Source organism: Triplophysa dalaica, chromosome 1 (assembly GCF_015846415.1).
Source record: "Triplophysa dalaica isolate WHDGS20190420 chromosome 1, ASM1584641v1, whole genome shotgun sequence".
NCBI lineage: Eukaryota > Metazoa > Chordata > Actinopteri > Cypriniformes > Nemacheilidae > Triplophysa > Triplophysa dalaica.
The window spans coordinates 31,585,260-31,603,276 of record NC_079542.1 but is presented as its reverse complement, the minus strand read 5'-3'; the positions used below and the strand labels follow the sequence as shown (position 1 = coordinate 31,603,276).

At 37.0% G+C, this 18,017-nt stretch overlaps 1 protein-coding gene across 3 annotated transcripts in view; it reads left to right on the top strand.

The window, feature by feature from the left end:
* Positions 1–18,017, top strand: part of ntrk3b (neurotrophic tyrosine kinase, receptor, type 3b) — a 102,420-nt gene that overhangs the window by 35,348 nt on the left and 49,055 nt on the right. For all 3 annotated transcript variants that reach the window (XM_056747985.1, XM_056747981.1, XM_056747994.1), the window contains exons 4-7: positions 11,663–11,731; positions 15,518–15,672; positions 16,595–16,737; positions 16,816–16,957. In XM_056747985.1, the coding sequence (XP_056603963.1) occupies positions 11,663–11,731; positions 15,518–15,672; positions 16,595–16,737; positions 16,816–16,957 (509 nt within the window). The remainder of the gene's footprint in view (positions 1–11,662; positions 11,732–15,517; positions 15,673–16,594; positions 16,738–16,815; positions 16,958–18,017) is intronic.

The following is an 18,017-nucleotide window of genomic DNA, read 5'->3' as shown; positions in this document are numbered from 1 at the left end:
TTAAACATAAAATTTTAATTAAACCCATAAAATGTTCAGTTATACAATGCTGGAACATCAATTCTTTTGGTTGGTGGGCTTTTTTTATGTTTTTCGATTGCATAACATTTATGATAAATTTCTATATTTCCCAAATGCAACGAAATCTTTGCCCCACGGATCCGTCTTGTGGCCCCCTAGGGGTCCACTGCCCCAAGTTTGAAGAACACTGGTCTAGGTCAATTTGCTGTAATGCTTAATGTTTAGATCTCTTTTCCTAATTACATGATTTATCAAGTCATTTTTTTGTTACACATTTTTAGTTAACTCTATAAAGAGTATGGCAGTAATTTGCGGCATGACATTTTGTACACACTGCAACTCAATGACAGGTTTCATGTGCAACATTATGTTTTCGCTGTGCATATGTGTACTCACCTGACTGATCTGATTAAAACCCATGGAGGTCTAACAGTCCAGAACATTCCTTTCAGGTAATGCCTCCAGACAGCAGGGCAGTGGCATTGTCAAGCCCCAGGGCTTTCTCCTGTTTTCCACATCAGTCAGCTTGGCAGAGACCATGCCATAAACGAAGCTATGTGGGCAGTGTGACCTCACTACGGTACTTCGGTGCAGACTTACACTAAACCAGGTCATGCATTACTATGGTAATGTTCTTACACACAAATAAATTCCTTAAAATAGTCAATTTAATTTAACAGTACATTAAATAACTCATCCGGACTATTACAAATGATCGCAACAAATCAATCTGTCAACAATTAATGAAATACATTTGCCTTACTCTGTGTGATATTGTATTGTATTGTTATAGTTCAATTAGTCCACTTTCTCCCAGTATGAACTGTTCTCGTCTATTACTTTTTGTTGATCTCTTCGGATATTGCCTGTCCAAACCAGATCTCCAGAGAATCGGTCAGATCAAGGCAGTCCGCTGATTGAGTTTTGCAGGGGTGTGCAGCCTTGCACCGAACCGTAACCCCGTGCCAGTTCACGTAGCCATCTGCCCCTGTCTCTCAGCTCATCAGAGCAGCTGAAGGTGGCGGACCCAGGTGCCAGGGCACGGCGGCTCTTTGGATGACAGCTTTGAGCTGCTGTGAGGTGCCGGCATTCTGCCAGGCTCTGGCACCGTGACAGTTTGGCATTCATTAGTGCACCTCACACCTCCGTTCTTCATGGATCCCTTTAATATCTGCCCGGACGTGCTTTGCCCTCACCATTTGTGCATTTGAAGGCAACAAACAAGGATCCAAAAAACGACTAAAGAAAGAGTGAAGTGGTTGTATTGGTATGCTTTCATGTGTAAACAACATTTAATAAGAGAAAGAAACCATATTTTTTAAAACTAGTGGTGGGCATAGATTAATTTTTTTAATCTAGATTAATCTAGATTAATTCCAAGATTAATCTAGATTAATCTAGATTAAAATGGCTCATTTGAATTCTGCAGAAGGCATTCAGAATATGTGTGCTACCCAAATAATGACTAAAAGTAAGTCTTTGAGAACGGGTTTCTCAAGCCAGGTGGCGCATTAGACCAGGGGCAAATCTCCTGTTTCCAAAATGCATCACAAACTGCTTGAGAAAGCTGTTCTACTATGATAATTGGTGATGAAAATTAAATTATGTTCAATAAGATGAACTTGTGTCTACTTCCGCATTAGCTAAGGGATGATTTGCGTTTAGGTGGTACTTGAGACTGGAAGAGCTCCTACAGTACATTTACATTTACATTTAGTCATTTAGCAGACGCTTTTATCCAAAGCGATTGTTAGGGAGCAACAAGCGATATGTCATACAGGAGCCATAATACATTAGATCTCAATACAAAGTTACTGGTTTCAACTAAAGCTAGACCACTACCTGTTGAGAGAAAGTGTTTTTTTTAAACCAATTCCGCATTGCACAAGGTGCAAACAACATTAGTCTTGTCGATGTTTCTATTGGGAAGCTTCTTAAAAATTAATATTCCCTGAAGCAAACTGGCGGCTTCATAGCTGGATCCATGTTAGCACGTCACGTTTGATGCGGTAATTTCACAGTAACGTTATGTTGTGTTCAGACCAAACGCGAATGGCGTGTCAAGCGCGAGTGATTTATATGTTAATGCAAAGAGCCAATAGACCTACTTGCTGCACGAATCGCGCGAATGAAGCCCTGGTTATGAGATGATGAGGCTGCTTCTGCTTCCGCTAATCACGCGAATCACGCGAGTTGAAAAATCTGGTTCTCGCCCCGTACAGTGCAGTTAAGCTGGTATACATCCGCGCTAAAATATCAAGGTGAAAGTCATCATAGCTTGCGTAGTATAGACCCAGCTCCCAACCCAACTTTGAGAATAGATTAACGGCGACATTTTTTTTATCGCGCGATAAGAGTCTCACTGCGTTAACGCCGTTAACGCCGTTAACGGCCCACCACTATTTAAAACATTACTCTTATCACAATTTAGAAATATACTCTTTCCATTTTGAGGCTTTTGGTGAGGTGAAGATGGGATTTTTGAGACAACGCTTCGGTACCGGTGATAGCCGGCCGGACAGAGTGGATTGGTGACTGTAATAGACAAGCTTTTGAAGCAGACAGCAGATTCACCTGCTGAGTCCAGAGACCACCCAGAGGAACAGAAACACAGGCAATGCCTTATTTGCTCTGGCTGTAGTAGACACAGATCTTTCATGTCCCAAGTGTTTATGGTATCTGTGTTTTTTCCTCACCGGAGCTTATATTCTCTCTCTTTTAAAGCTTCCCCAGGCAGGATTATCCTGAGTTGCGTGATGCCTCCCCGTCTCATGAATCTATCATCTCCATTCATTGTGCATCATTGAAAAGCCAGAATCATCAAAGCTAGGCAATCACAGGAGACAGAATTTAAAAAGCCATTTACGGGGACAGTGTGTCTCACGCAACGTGCTTCTAACTCTGGTTTTCTGGTTGGAAGACTAGCGGTAGATCTGTTCAGCCATGACCTCCATTTGTGGGCCAACGCAGAAGGCTGATTCTTTTTAAGGCTCCCTCGGGAATGTCTAATAGAATAGTGGTCTTCTATTTACAAGGAAAATAAGGTGGTTAGTGTTACTTCAATAGATTTTCATGTTTTCTCCCACCTCAAACGTGAAGTTGGAAACTCTTATTGTGTTTTATAAATGGAATTTGCAAATAGGTTGCCACAGACACTTGTGGGTTTGCTTGATGAAAGAGACAAACGTTGCAGTCCATATACAGGTTATTATTGTCTACAGCAGGGCAGTGTTGGCTTGCTCACCAAGAGACTGCATTTATTTATTTATTTATTAATTAGATATTATTTATTAGAATGATTTTGTTTGTTCTATAAACAGTATGCTGTGTTTTACCTTTTCTGTTTCTTCCTGTTTTCCCCTATAAAGCATCTTTGGAACAATGCACATTGTGAAAAGCGCTATATAAATAAACTTGAATTGAATTAAATTGAAGTCTACTAAAAGTAAAACTATACATCACATACAATGTTGTCCTAAGTTTATTTGAAAAGGAAATTATAGATGCTAAACCTTTAATGGTTTAAGTTTAAAACTACACGAAAATGAGAAATAAGTGATTATTATAAAGATTATCCGGAAAACCAAAACTAAATGAAAATTAAAACAAGTTTAAGTTGAGGCACTTAATTCTTAACTTTAAATAAAAAAAAACTAAACAGAGACCAGAATTGAAATATAAATAAACTAAACTTATATACCAACATCATAATAATAAATAAATGAAATTACAAAAGCACATCACTAAGTTTACAAAAAATGGACAAATACAAAACATGAATGAAAAACATAGAAAAACATGAAATGAATAACAATTTAAATAAACTAAATCAAAATAATAATAAAAGCATAATAAAACTGAAAACAAAACTACACTACCACTAAAAAAGATGCTTCAAAATGTTCTTCAAAGTGAACATTTTGGTTCTCAAAAAACAAAACCTTTTCTTATACTACCTATAGGAACCAAGAACCTTCTTCCAAAGGTTTATGGTTCCATTCTGACAAAATGGTTCTATGGGCATCGAAGAACATTTTGAAGCACCTATTTAAACCATGTCTCTATATTTGTTAGCTTTGCAAAGCACATAACAGCTATCAAATTCATATTTTAGGTATAACCATGTTGAAGACCAAAGCAAAAATTCTCTTCAGGTAATTTTAACGGAAGCCACCATCCTAAAAATCAATTAAAAACTCCAGAGGGAACGCATGGCTCAAAAAAATACTACTTCTCTTTCTGCATTCAGTTATACAATCTGAACTGCTCCGTTTTATATTCAAAGTACCTTGTTTTTAGCTGCTTTAAAGTGTGCAAGCAGAGATGATGAGATTATGTGATTATTTTGTTGCAGGTTAAATGATGTCATATTACTCCAATGGCACATAGCACTGATTCAGCTTTCTCAATCACATAGCACAAATTCTGCCTTAAAAAAGGCATTAGCAGCGGGAAGTAATTGGGCAGCAGTAACACTGAACAAGGCAGTAACAGAGCTATTTTAAACCATTACTGCACTTGAATGCCTTTCTATGCAAGTTTTTTGTAATTAATGCAAACGTGTTTACATGAAAATAACACATTCTTTTAGCAGCTTCAGCTTATGTGTGGAAAAATATTTCGCTTGTATATCCTGTTGTTGCTAATAAGGGTATAGTTTGAGTTTGCTAATATAAGTGCAAACTTTGAAAGCACATGGAAACTATTATTTGGTCAAATTATCAGTGGTCGTCCTGTATCCAACCCTGCTGGGAAACACTGCATCCCAATTCAAAGATTGGATGCCTCGAACGATGCAGACTTTAAATGCGAGGACCGTCGAATTCCACAAAGGTCCAATCAAAATGGAGCAGTCTAGTCTGTAAAAGATTTCGTATCTGCGTCACCAGCTGTTGGCCATTGCGATGCAAAAGAGAGATTTCTGACTTTTTAAAAAGCATAGAAGATTAAATTACATTACCCTTTGCAACATAATGACAGAGGACATTCCTCAGTAAACTATAGTTGTGTTAGACTTTACCTTAAAGTGGCAACCCATAATTTTAGCCTCTCTATTGTCGCCGCTGTCTGAAACATAAAATTGCATGTTACTTTATGTACAGTACTTGTCTTTATGTGAGACTGAAGCCAAAGGATGCTAAACTGACATTTCCTTTAAAATCTTACCCAACAGCTCAAATATTTTTTACCAAAAAAGTTACAGATTGCAGCTTTAATGTTTCTTCTCACACACCAAATTGGGCTACCCAAATCCTATAAGATTGCTGCCATATAATCAAAACTGTACATTGAATAAAAAGAGAAAATCATCCAAATACTGTCTGCTTCATTATTTTGTTCCACGCAAGAAGACAGTTACGAGAATCTCATCCTAAGCCATTACTGCTGATTACTGCATGCCTGAAAGCCCTGTGCAAAGTGGCTTCTTCTTTCCCCTTTGGATGCCATAGCAAACCATTGAAGACTGTAAATTGTATTTTATATTTAAAGCAAGTATCTGCAGTTATGAATAATAGACAGCATGCCTTTGTGCAGAGAGAGGCGGGGTGTGTGGCACGGTGCATCTCTGACACCAGCTTTAAACTTTAGCTTTAGCCAAAACAGCTTTAAAAAAAACAGATGCTGGCCCTTGAACCAGAGATGAGCAGTTACTGAGGATGTCATTCAATCTTAGTATTTGTTGATGACCATAGAATAGAAATCTAATGAACAGATCCTAACCTTTTGTTGATTGATTGATTTGAGATGCTTTGTGCTGCTGGATTTTACATCGTTTTGTCTTACATGCATCTATATAACTAATTAGTTTAAATGATTATATAATATAAAATATATATATATATATATATATATATATATATATATACAGTATATTTGCATACCATTCTGCATGCATGTTTTGCTAAAATCAGTAGCGCTTATTATTTGTGGGTGATCCGGGTTTGAATCCAGCTCGGGTCATTTCCCAAATCCCGAGAGATATGGATAACTGATGGTGAGAAAAACTATACTTTTAAAACGTCATTCCTCACAAAAATAAAAAAAATGTTGTTCCTTTAAATTTTCTTGATAAATTTTTCGTATAAATATTTTCCTCTCAGTCTTATTAAAAAGGTGTAAAATGCATATTGTCGCAGTACCATGGACTGGTTCTATTACTATGTTCCTATAGTGAATATACCATGGTATCCCAAAATACTTATTTATTGCATTACCCAATATTCTTGAAATGACGTTCAGGTGTATTTTTTTTCGCAATTCCGCTGCCTCTTGAGCAGTTTATCCCCCAAGCCTTTCCAAGTATACTTGATTGACGAAAGTGCAGATGTCCACGTTGTGTAGCCCCGCTTTCTGCACCTAATCCCTTGCATATGTGCGCAGACATCAGCAAAATTTGCTCAAGATGATAATGACTGTCCATGTGCTTAAGAGAAACTCGGATAAACCAAGTACATGTTAAAACCTTTTCAAAAGAAATGGACAGAAAATGAAATGATTTTAATGTGTGGTTGGGAGTTTGAACATGAAAAATGCATACATTTTCAATTGAAGTGTAATTATTTTTGTGAGTCTCCGCTACACTGCCAGGTTTTCAATTTTGTATAAATTCTGTGTGGCTCCGACGCAACTGGTGCCAAATGACTTTATTTCCTAATTCATTAACTACCTTCCACCCTGTTCAATTTGCGTTGACATTTTTTCTCGCATGAGTGAAAGATGACCTTTGAAAAGAGCACATCCTGAAATATGCAGGTGGTTTTGCACAAACACACCGTAACATTTCCATTTGCATTGTAGGCAATAGGCATTCAGCGAGATCTCTTATCTGGAGCGACTCGCAGACATAATTTGGTTTCTTTTGCAACACTGCTGCCGCTGTCAGTAGATAACATGAACGTTTGAGTAGTCATTTTGATGAAGACGTACAAAATATATTAAAAGAAAGACATTAGTCTATACACTAACACAGTTTCTTAGTAGACTGCCTACCTAGATTATATGCCACCGCTGTTTCTACGCAAGTCGTCCACTATGTTGGAACTTGAGGTGTTGGAATCTAAAATAAAATACTTTACAAACACATCACATATGCAGCAACCCAGTGCAAGAATGGTGATAGCTAAATTCGCCCACCTTTGCAGGGTTAGAACCAAGGGTTCGTAGCAGAGGAGTTACATGTGAATATCAGGGTGCATTGAAGATCAGCTAAGTCGTGGCATTGTTGATATGCCTCAGATGTTTTATGGCTCACGCTGGGATTTCAGCCAAGACCGAGTTCCACTAAGAAAAACAAGACCAGAGACTAGTAGTACTCTAGTATCTTGTGTTCAAATGACTTTAAAGATATAGTGCTTTATACTTCACCGGTTTGATATAGATCGAGTTTCATAGTTCAGCTGGTACAGACATACAAAGGAAAGGTTTCTAAAAGGCACAGCACTATTTTATTCTGAGGGTTATAGATTGGGGTTGAACATGTGACCCTGTCTGTGAAAACACGGCTGAAGTCACTTTTATTGTGTGATTTGATATAATGTCCAGAACATTCTGTAAAAATATACATTGATATCTTTGACCGAGTAACACCATGACAAATATTAAACCAATGCCTAGGAAGCAAACTTTTGTGAAAAATAATAAAATGTAATAACAATAAAATCATTATTTCAATCTATATAAGATTATAAATGATTCAAGGACTCTTTTTCAAAATATGTCATATCATCTATAATTTACACCTTCGCCGATAGCAAAGGTACATCCATAAGATGTCTGCTTAAGTTCTGGAGATCCGGGAAACTCTGTACTCTGTAAAACATCTGATAAAGATCGTAGCAAGAGCGGTTTTGCATACATTCTAAATCATAAACATATTACAGACGTCTTCTAGATCAGTGGTTGTCAGATGGGGGTACGCGGTATACCCCCAGGGGTACTGCAGGGGGTACATAAGAGAAACTGACATTTAGGATTACATAATGAAAATCAATAAATTATGATAATAGTATTTTTATGTGAAATTAGGACTACACAAAATGCATATAATATAAATATATACATTTAGATATAATCACTGTTTGACTCTCATTTCACAGAATTTTAAGGTAAAATGTTGTTGAAGAAACACACATTACCTATTTTCATTCTTTCTAGGGCTATGCAAGTACTTTGATGCAAATGTTGATGCTAACGGCTAATCTCATGCAACTTTAGCTTGGATTTCACAGACAGGATCACAAATGGTTTTAACAAAAAATAAATAAGTAGTGTTTGGGTTAATTTGCACAAATATTATATACCGGCAATACGAAATTACACATAAAAAATGATATGACACAAGCCCTTTAATTGTAAGAAAGTTGGATGAATCTTGTCAGATCAGGTGTTATTTAATTCAGAAGCTACTGTGATATTTGAACAGAATGTAGTTACATTCAAGCTTGTGATTAATCAGGATTTTTACTGTTAAGTAACACCTATACAGACATGTGCTCATACATAGATTGAATTATGTAACACAGTTAAATGAGAATCCATTAGACGCCCCTGAAGGAGAAACGAAACGGTTGAATTACTCAATCAGTTATACATTTGACTACTACTCTGTACACTTCACAGAGAGATTGTATGTGTGTGTGTTTGATATGGGGTGGGGGCTGTTGACACTTGAAAGCGTACTGAGCCAACAAACCCCCCTGCATCCGGCAGCATCAGAGCGCTTGTTGCTATGGCGACAAGCTTTGGCAGCCAGTAGTGCTTGTATAAAACTCGTAAGAGTTTCTAATGACCCTAATGAGAACAAGCTAGTTTTCTAGTCAAACAGCTTCCTGTAAAATACGTTACTATTACTACAGAAATCTCACACATATATGTGCGTGTGAGTAGTCGGTTTCAGAATCAGTAAATAAATAAAATAAGTTTTTTATTTCCTGAAAATAGTGTTGTTATGGTTTATAGATAGTTACTATGCCGTTGCCAGGGTGGCCTGGGTGGTTGTTTTCTTGGCTAATTCTAAACAAATTCTCCCAAGTATTCATGTTCTTACATTGGATGAATCTGTGGGACTTTTTGTGTTTTATCATTTTCTCGGTTGTTCTGGAAGTCTAATATAGTTAAACTATAGTCATACACTGTAATCAATTCTTCCAAAAAACATGGTTTCTACAATTTTACAATAATAATACCATGGTAAATTTTCTTAAGACTATTGTCACCACCTATGGATCATTCCACAAAACAGTAGTAGACTATAGTATTTACCAATTAGTGTTTTATATTATAGTAACTCTATACTATACTATATATTAGTATAGTGTAATTATTACAGTATACTATGGCAAATTGATAAGCTGTAGTAAATAATATACGTTCAATAACACTATAGTAACTAGGCATTTTACTGCAGTTTACTATAGTAAATACTTTTGTATACTAGAGTTTGTTTTTCATGCGAGTTGTACTACAGGTTTGTAGAGAATCCCACGAATGTGTTTTAGTTTTTTGCTTTCTTAAAGAAAATGTGTGAATTATTAAAATACATTCTATGAAAGATCCACATCCATGACGCATCCATAACCATCAATTCTCGGAATGTGAAAAATAGCCTTAAAATCATTGTGTTACCAACTTTGGTCAAATATTGATGTTTAATACGATTCGCTTTGAATAACAGACCAATTGTGTGACGTCTGCTCCATCCTAGGTCCCGTTTAATGGACGTCCATCTTCATCTATATCCAGTAGATTTATCTTAATGCTCCCAACAACATATCATGGCTTCAGCTCTGTTGGTTAAAAGCCATTTACGAGTCCCAGACCACCTCTTTGTATTGCGTTTGTTGGCTTTTAAACCTGCAGTCTTTCATAGCGTCCACTGAACTGCTCAAGTTCTCTGTATTGATTTGGCTGCGTGGCCCCTGCAGCTGCTCCTTTTCTCTCGGCTCCTCTTGGCACCGACGGGTCCGCGCCGTGATTTCCTGTTGCATAAAAATGCTTCTCACTTGTGTTAACTCTTTCACCAGTGGACACTGAATTATTATTTGTGTAATAGATGACCCTGGAATACAAAACCAGTCATAAGTAGCATGGGTATATTTGTTGCAATAGCCAACAAATCAATTTATGGGTCAAAATGATCGTTTTTCTTTTCAGGCAAAAATCATTAGGATATTAAGTAAATATCATGTTATCAAAATCGCATAGACAAATGGCCGGAAACACAATCCTACAAACTTCACTCGCTGCTGTCCGCTCTTTGGGAATTCGCAAACCCACTAAAGTTTGGTACCTATGTAAAGCTTAGAATTTTTCATCTACTCGGTTTCATCTACTCTCCACAACGTCATTACAGCGGTAAGCCAATAGAGAATAAGGATGTTACGATTACCGGTTTACCATGATAAAGACGTCCAACGGTTATTATTACCATGTCATATTTTAATAAACCGTCCCAGTGTTACGGCTTGAAAAACCCTGTCCAGAGAGTAAATCAGGAGTCAGACGTGTTGACATTTGAAAAACAAAATAACGTGAAACATACCTGTTTATTCACGTCAAAACGTTTGTGATGACTGCGCTTCACTGATTAGGTCTTTAATCCAAACATTTACAAATTTGTGAAAATTTAGATATACTGACACACGTTTACTTTATACAAACCCATCAGTTCTATTCATTTTCCATTAAATGCTGTGATATGTTGAGTTCAACTCTGTTCAGCTTGTTTCTTCGGCTATGAGCGCTTTTATGAGCACAGATGTCATGCTGCTTTCTCCTGGGTCCTAAAGCACTCATAATTTCTTACAACACACGCAAACAGATGACTTGCTGAATTGTGTTGCGTTTATATAAAAATCTGATTTACACACCTAAGGTTGTGCTTAATCTGATCTAGGAAACGTTTACCTCATGCCCCAACGTAATATTGATATTATTTATTTGATTTAACTGGATTTTATGTTATGATTTATTATGTTTGTGTACACTCTTGTCGCTTGTCCTTTTAGCGTCGTTTCCTTGCAACGCGCAGCTGATACTCATCATCACTCGCGTCACAGGCCTCGCGTCGTTCCCTCACGGCTCTCGTCCCGCCTTGCTCGTTACATTGGTATTTTATGAAATCCTATTGACTATTTAATTTCTAAATACATTCCCATGGTCTTTTGTACAGTACATCATATAGACTGCACTAACCAAACTAGATCTCACTTCGAAAACATATTAATTTAATGACGTGGTGATTTTGTATAAATGTATATGATGTGAACTGTCCAAAAATGTACGATTTTAGAAGAAAAAAACAAGGAAAAGGAACAAATGAGTTTATACAATTCATCTGAATTAGCCACAGATTTGCGCATGACAACATGAAATACTTATAAATTGCCATTAGATTGCATTGCCTATTTGTATAATATTATCAAAACTTCCTTTTTCCCATAAACTAATGTTTCCAATCTCACACAGGAAAGATTTTAGACATTTCACAATCGGATCAATTTTCTTGAAATATAACATCAAGTCTAGCCCAGTCTTATTTGGACCTAAAGCACTTTGGGAACTACAAAACATATTGTGGATGCTGTTTAATTTACTGTATACTTCACAGTCAAAATCTAAACCATTGTCTCTATTTTCACAGTAACCTGTCCAGGAACCCTCTATCCACGCTCTCCTGGCAGCTTTTCCAGCATCTTCAACTCCTCGAACTGTAAGTTCACAGTGATATTGATTGAAATTGACATAAACACAGTGACCAAATCACACAATATAAACAGCGCAAGAGTGCATCGTTGCAGGTTGATCAGAAATGTTTTTCGCACTATTCCGTCAACTGATTTGTTTCCCTACCCACACACACCCCCCATGTGTTTTTATCGACGCGAGACATCCCAAGTGATGAAACGGAAACACTCTCTTCATTTCTGTGAACAGTGGTCTTGCTTGTATTGGTTAATTAAGGCAAGGCAGTGAAATGTATTGGTCTTGTCTGTTCGGAGCCTGACCTCATTTTCTCATTTGTCATGAATATCCGAACAATCTAAGCATGTGTTAATTGATGAGTTTGTTTATTGATCGTGAGCGATGACATGGTGCCTTGTGATGCGTATAAAACAAACAAATTATTATATTTATTTGACACGGCCTGTACTCAATCTTCGTTATGGCTGAACACAACTTCACAGGCACATGTCATGCTTAATATTTTATGACGCATGCTTTTTGTCCTTTCAGAATGTATTAAGGAATTCAGGGACTGCTCTATTTGTGCCGTCCTGAGTGATATAAGATGATAATGTTAAAATCAGATCAAAATGTCAGAGTAACCAAATATATTTTCCAAGTAGGTGTTTGGCTTTTTTAGTAATCATTTCAGCATAACTTAATGCAAGCGTGGAAAAGTATCAGCACATTACTTACTGTTTACAATAACGTGCAGCATTAGAAGACCGAGGTGACTAAGATGTTTTGTGTAGTTTATATTTCCTGGCCAATTACATTAGAAACTCTTTTGGTCTTAAAACTACTGCTTTTTAGTCATCTTAATGCCATTTGTAAATGTCAACCATTTTCAAATCAATGGCAGTGAATGGCAACAGAAACAATGGTGACGTGTGCTGACAGGCGACTGGGGATTTTCAACAGCAAATTAAATCGGGCGTATGCAGATGGTGCTTCTAATCGGCGTCATTTCCAGTGTTAAATGTCAGGAATTATTACTGTAAAATAACTTGCAGAACGTGTCGACTGACAATGACGCCCTGGAGGTCACAAGAACATGTATCCAATATTCTCTGTCAGAGTCTGCAAAAGACGTTTACAACCGGCATGACATGCGATCAAAATGATGGATTATATGGTTAAACTGTACTTTAGATGAAAGTGAAAGCAGGCAATGCAATAAACCCGGCAAAGTCATTGTCTTCAAGGGCACTAAGTATACAAACATTTCCAGACTCACTGCATTTGCGTCTCCTCCGTCTAGTTAGACTCACAGCGGTCAACTCCATTATAAATGACTACCTCCTTTTTTTTCAAAGGAAGTGAAATCAAGTATTCAATAGAATAGTAGTCTTATACTCACTGAACACTACATAGTGTGCTTTGAAAAAGGAATTAAACTATAATCAATAACAAACAGTAGTATGCTACTGGGGCGTATCATACACCCGGCACAATGTGGCGCAAGTGTTTTTGCTTTAGACCATGAGTTTAGATTGTTTAAATGGGCCCAAGAACTCTTGGGTTGTGTTTAGTTCAGCAGTGGTGCTCACTTATAACTTTGTAACAAATATTTTCTGAATTTCTTGTTAACTAATAGGAAAATTTTACCCAGAATAGAAAAATGTTGATTATTAAAAAACATTTATTTTGGTTAATTCCTCTTATCTGAAATTACAATGTAAAGTGGGATTATATCCTGGGATTGCTATGATTCCGCCATCATGTCATTTTTATGCTTGTTCTTGCAGCGAAGTCATGTCATAGCCTTAGGTTGTGTGTGGAGGGAGAGATAGTGAGCCTATCGGCTTGCTATACTCTCTCTCTCCGGTCTCCGGTCCGTTGTTACCTTCCCATCAGTGTCTCATCCCCCACACCTGTTCCCTTTATTATCCTGTGTTTGTTTCCCCTATATATTGACCTCGTGTCTCTTGTCTTGTGCTGGTTCGTGTTCCGTGTCTCACGCTCTTGTCAACGTGCTGATATATTGCGCTGGTGTCTACTAAGTGTATTTCTGTCGTAGTTTTGTGTAGTTTTTCTTAGTACTCTGTTCTTCTGTTTTTTCCCCCTCGTGGGAGGTTTTGGTTTGTTCTATTTAGATTTAAAAGGTCTTTGTTCTCGTTTGTTCCCCCATGGTAGGTTTGGTGTAGGTTAAATAAAGTATTTTTCTTACCCCGTGTAGCTGCCTGCACTTGGGTTCTTCGCGTAAATCTTGACAGGGATAAAAGGGATAGTTCACCCAAATTTGAATTTTGTGTCATTATTTTCTCACCCTCACGTCATTCCAAACATATATGACTTTCTTTCTCCTGCTAAACACAAAGCGAGATATTGATAAGAATAATGCTAACCTGCCTAACTACATTGAGCCTCATTGATTTCAATATATGGACACAAAACCACCAAGACATTTCTCAAAATATTTATTTGTGTTCCACTGAAGAAAGTCATATACAGTCGTATACAGACTTACTACCACATGAGAGTGAATAAATGATGACATAACTTTTATTTTTGAGTGAACTTTCCCTGAGTGCGTTGTATACTAGTGTGTACTAGTGTACTGGACCGGTTGGTTGGATGGATGGAGTAAAAGTGAAGAAAAAGATAGAACAGAGTCTAGAAAATAATAACGCAAACTTCACTGACGAAATTTCAGATGTTATGGAGATGAATGGGAGTAGATGGGTATCAGTTCTGTAACTGTGGTGTTATAATAATGGTGTAATCTCCACAGCTAGATGAGATTCACAGGGATTATTGATTCACAGACTCAGTGAATCCATCCTAAAAGTCAGTGTAATATAATATTAGCCCAGGCGCTTGGAAAATGATAGCAGGATTTACTGTTCATGTATTGTTCCATTCTCCAAATGGAAATCATCTCATTACTTTCACAAAAGTTTCTTGACTTCTTCAAAGCACATTGCTTTCAGGTGCACAACTAAACCTTGATGTGAGATGGGCTGTCAGTCATTTCTGATGATGTCAGGACCCCCATTGGCCACTGCTAGGTTGCTTCTGACAAGATAAATTATGTTTTAGTGTGAGCATGAAGCACATGTATAATGATAATAATTTTTTTGTCAGGCTTTCTAACAAGAGTTTAGTGATTTTATTTGAAAATACTATATACTGATTATACTGAAATTGCTTACATTTTAAATTCTGATGTGTAAAAATCACGCGTTCCGTGTCGAACACTAGTACAGTACTTATTCTCATGTGACCTGATTCCTAAAGATTTAAAGAAACTGATTTGCAAAGTAATGAAGGTCTTTGCAAGCACACAGTGGTGCGTACAGTTGTGGGTTTTCCATCCCGTGCATACAGATTAATGGACTAACATTCCATGCTGAGATCAAAGGATCCCGTTAATAATATATGGTTCATCACACTGTAAGGGCATAGATTTTTTTCCCCATTCAGCCAATGCGACCGACTGTATTTTAAGAGGTCTAATACAGTAAATTTAAAGCTATGTCCACTTTCAAAATACATTTTGTATGCTGTCAATTTCTGTTACTGAAAGAAATTATATGCTATAAGAAGACACTGAGCATGCTGTTTTTTCAAAACAGGGAAATCTACAATAGACCACAACCTTCAAAAAGAAATGTTTTCCTAACCAGTCCAACAAAGTTATGAAGTTTGATGAATATTCGCTCCTCTCTTGCTTGTTGGATCAATACATCCCCTTGTTTAGATTGGATGATATTGGATTTTGGTGATATAGAAATGTTTAATCTCTGTTGGTTTGTTGTTGTGGATGCAGGAGGCTGGAGGGGGTGGTCTTTGACTGTGGATGTGACATTCGGTGGATTCAGCTCTGGCAGCACCGAGGAGAAGCTGGGCTACAAACCCAGCAGCTCTACTGCAAGAACGGAGCATACAAGATTCGCCTGAGATCAATGAGCATTGCCAGCTGTGGTAGGATGTCTTCAATTATAAATAATACAGCTGGAGGCCTGTGTACAACATATACTCTGTATTCTACATATAGGATTAATATATATATATATATATATGTATACTGTATATATGCACCCAGTACAAAAATGATCATGGTAATCAATTTCCACTAAAATTCCCCAGTGATACTTTTAGTAGCTGTTATTGAAATATGAAATAAATCAAAATAAGGGAAATAAAGATATACTTTATTTCAATAATTTTCAGAAATAAAGATTCTGAAGCTACACCTTTATAGATTTAATGTAGCCATACATGAGGGTACTCGCTTATCAATATATTTATTTCAGTGTCCTAGAAGTATACTTTTTTTTTTTTAAATCTATACTTTTCTAAAAATGACACTACTTGAATATATTTGTACATATACTTGTACTTTTTGTAATCTCTTGATAATTTGTTCATAAGTATTCATAAGTATGCTTGGCTTGTAGTTACACTTTTAAACAAACAGCCTGTTGAATACTTTTTCATGTTTTACATAGCATCTTATACACTTAAATGTTCTTAAAGTCACAAAGTAAAAATTTAGTTCTGGGGTGGAAAGCTGAGTCAATAAAACATGCGTGAAACTTGTAAACAGTGATGATAATAATTTCCTTTAAACCTCTCTCAAGTGCACTGAAACATATGTTTAAAGTATAAAAATTAAGAATATAGTAGTATATTTTTGTGCAAAATTAATGTAATTAGAAAACTACAAACATGATGTTCAGTTCACTTAATGAAGTATTTAGTAATTAAAGAATAAAAACCTAATAAACTAGAGTAGAGAGTATACTTCAAAGTATACTTTTATCAACTATCTATTTTTTACATTATCAACATATCTAAATAAGACTATTTTTACTATAATAGGTTTTTTGTAATTGTGTTGTAGACCTGCCAGACATCAGTGTTGCCCACAGTAACCTCACTGTGACGGAGGGAGATAATGTAACGCTCAGCTGTAACGGTTCCGGCTCTCCATTACCTGAGGTGGACTGGACCGTGCATGGCCTTCATTCCATCAACACGCACCAAGTGAGCAACATTCATAACCTACAAATCTCCACCCGTTTACTTTTCACCTAATCTTAATGCTTTGTGTCTGCCCTCCAGTCGAACGTCTACTTGCCCAACATTCACTCCATCAACCTGACGCTGGTCAATGTGAGCCGGGACGACAACGGTTTCACTCTCACCTGCATCTCTGAGAATGTGGTTGGCATGACTAATGTGTCCCTTCAACTGGCTGTGCTCTGTAAGTTTATGTTATTTTTGATTGTGCTTAGCGACCACATTAAAATGGTCTACAAACCACCCAGAACATCCCAGAAAACGCTTACTGTAGAAACATACTAAATGCCAAACACCACCACATTTTCCCCAGAAAATTTGAAAATCTAGTTTACTTATAGCAGAGTGCTTTGAAAAAGGAACGCACTTAAGTCCCACTAAATAGAAAATGACAATGCCTATTTTTTCATGAAATATTGCAGTGTTTATTGCAAATAGCAATGTGGGTCATTCTCTTTTTAAAGGGGTAATATGACACGGCTAACACAAATATTATTGTTTGTTAGATGTATTCCAATGTGTATACATGATACATGATTCAAGGTTCAATAATGCTTTATTTTCCACATACCGTGCATGTTTGTATCTCCTCTTTGCCCCGGCTCTCTGAAACGTGCAGATTTTCTACAAAGCTCATCGCTCTGAAGATCGAGGTGTGATATGATTGGCCAGTTAACCAGTGCGTAGTGATTGGTCGAATACTGCAAGCGTGTGACGGAAATGTAACGCCTCTTACCATATTTGGAACATCAGGTTCCAAAGCAATTGCATATGCCCATCTTACTTGCATATACATTTGGGCGGTCTTAGTCAAATCATACCACAAATTGATGTAGTTTGGTGGGGTTGTGGTTACACGAGGCGTTTCAGGCAGGTCAGGGTGAACATTCGCTTATAGATAGAATGTATCTTTTGTTCAGACACTTTAATTTTGCAATTTTATGTGTCTTATACATGCATGGACAACTTATAGCACACCAAAGACCATATGACCCCTTTAAAATTTGTGTGCCCGCATAATCTGTGGTTAAAATTTGAAAATGCACTTCCTTCCTGTAATGACGATCCATCCACGAAAACCACGCCCACTATTTTTCTCATTACAAATTCCATTTCACTCGGAAATGCTTCAGAATACGGATGTAAAAATGATCGCAACTTCCGGTTCTCAGTGACTGTACGAAAAAATAAATAAAAAATGATGTAGTCAAATGATTTGAACACAGGCTGCAAACCCTTATTCA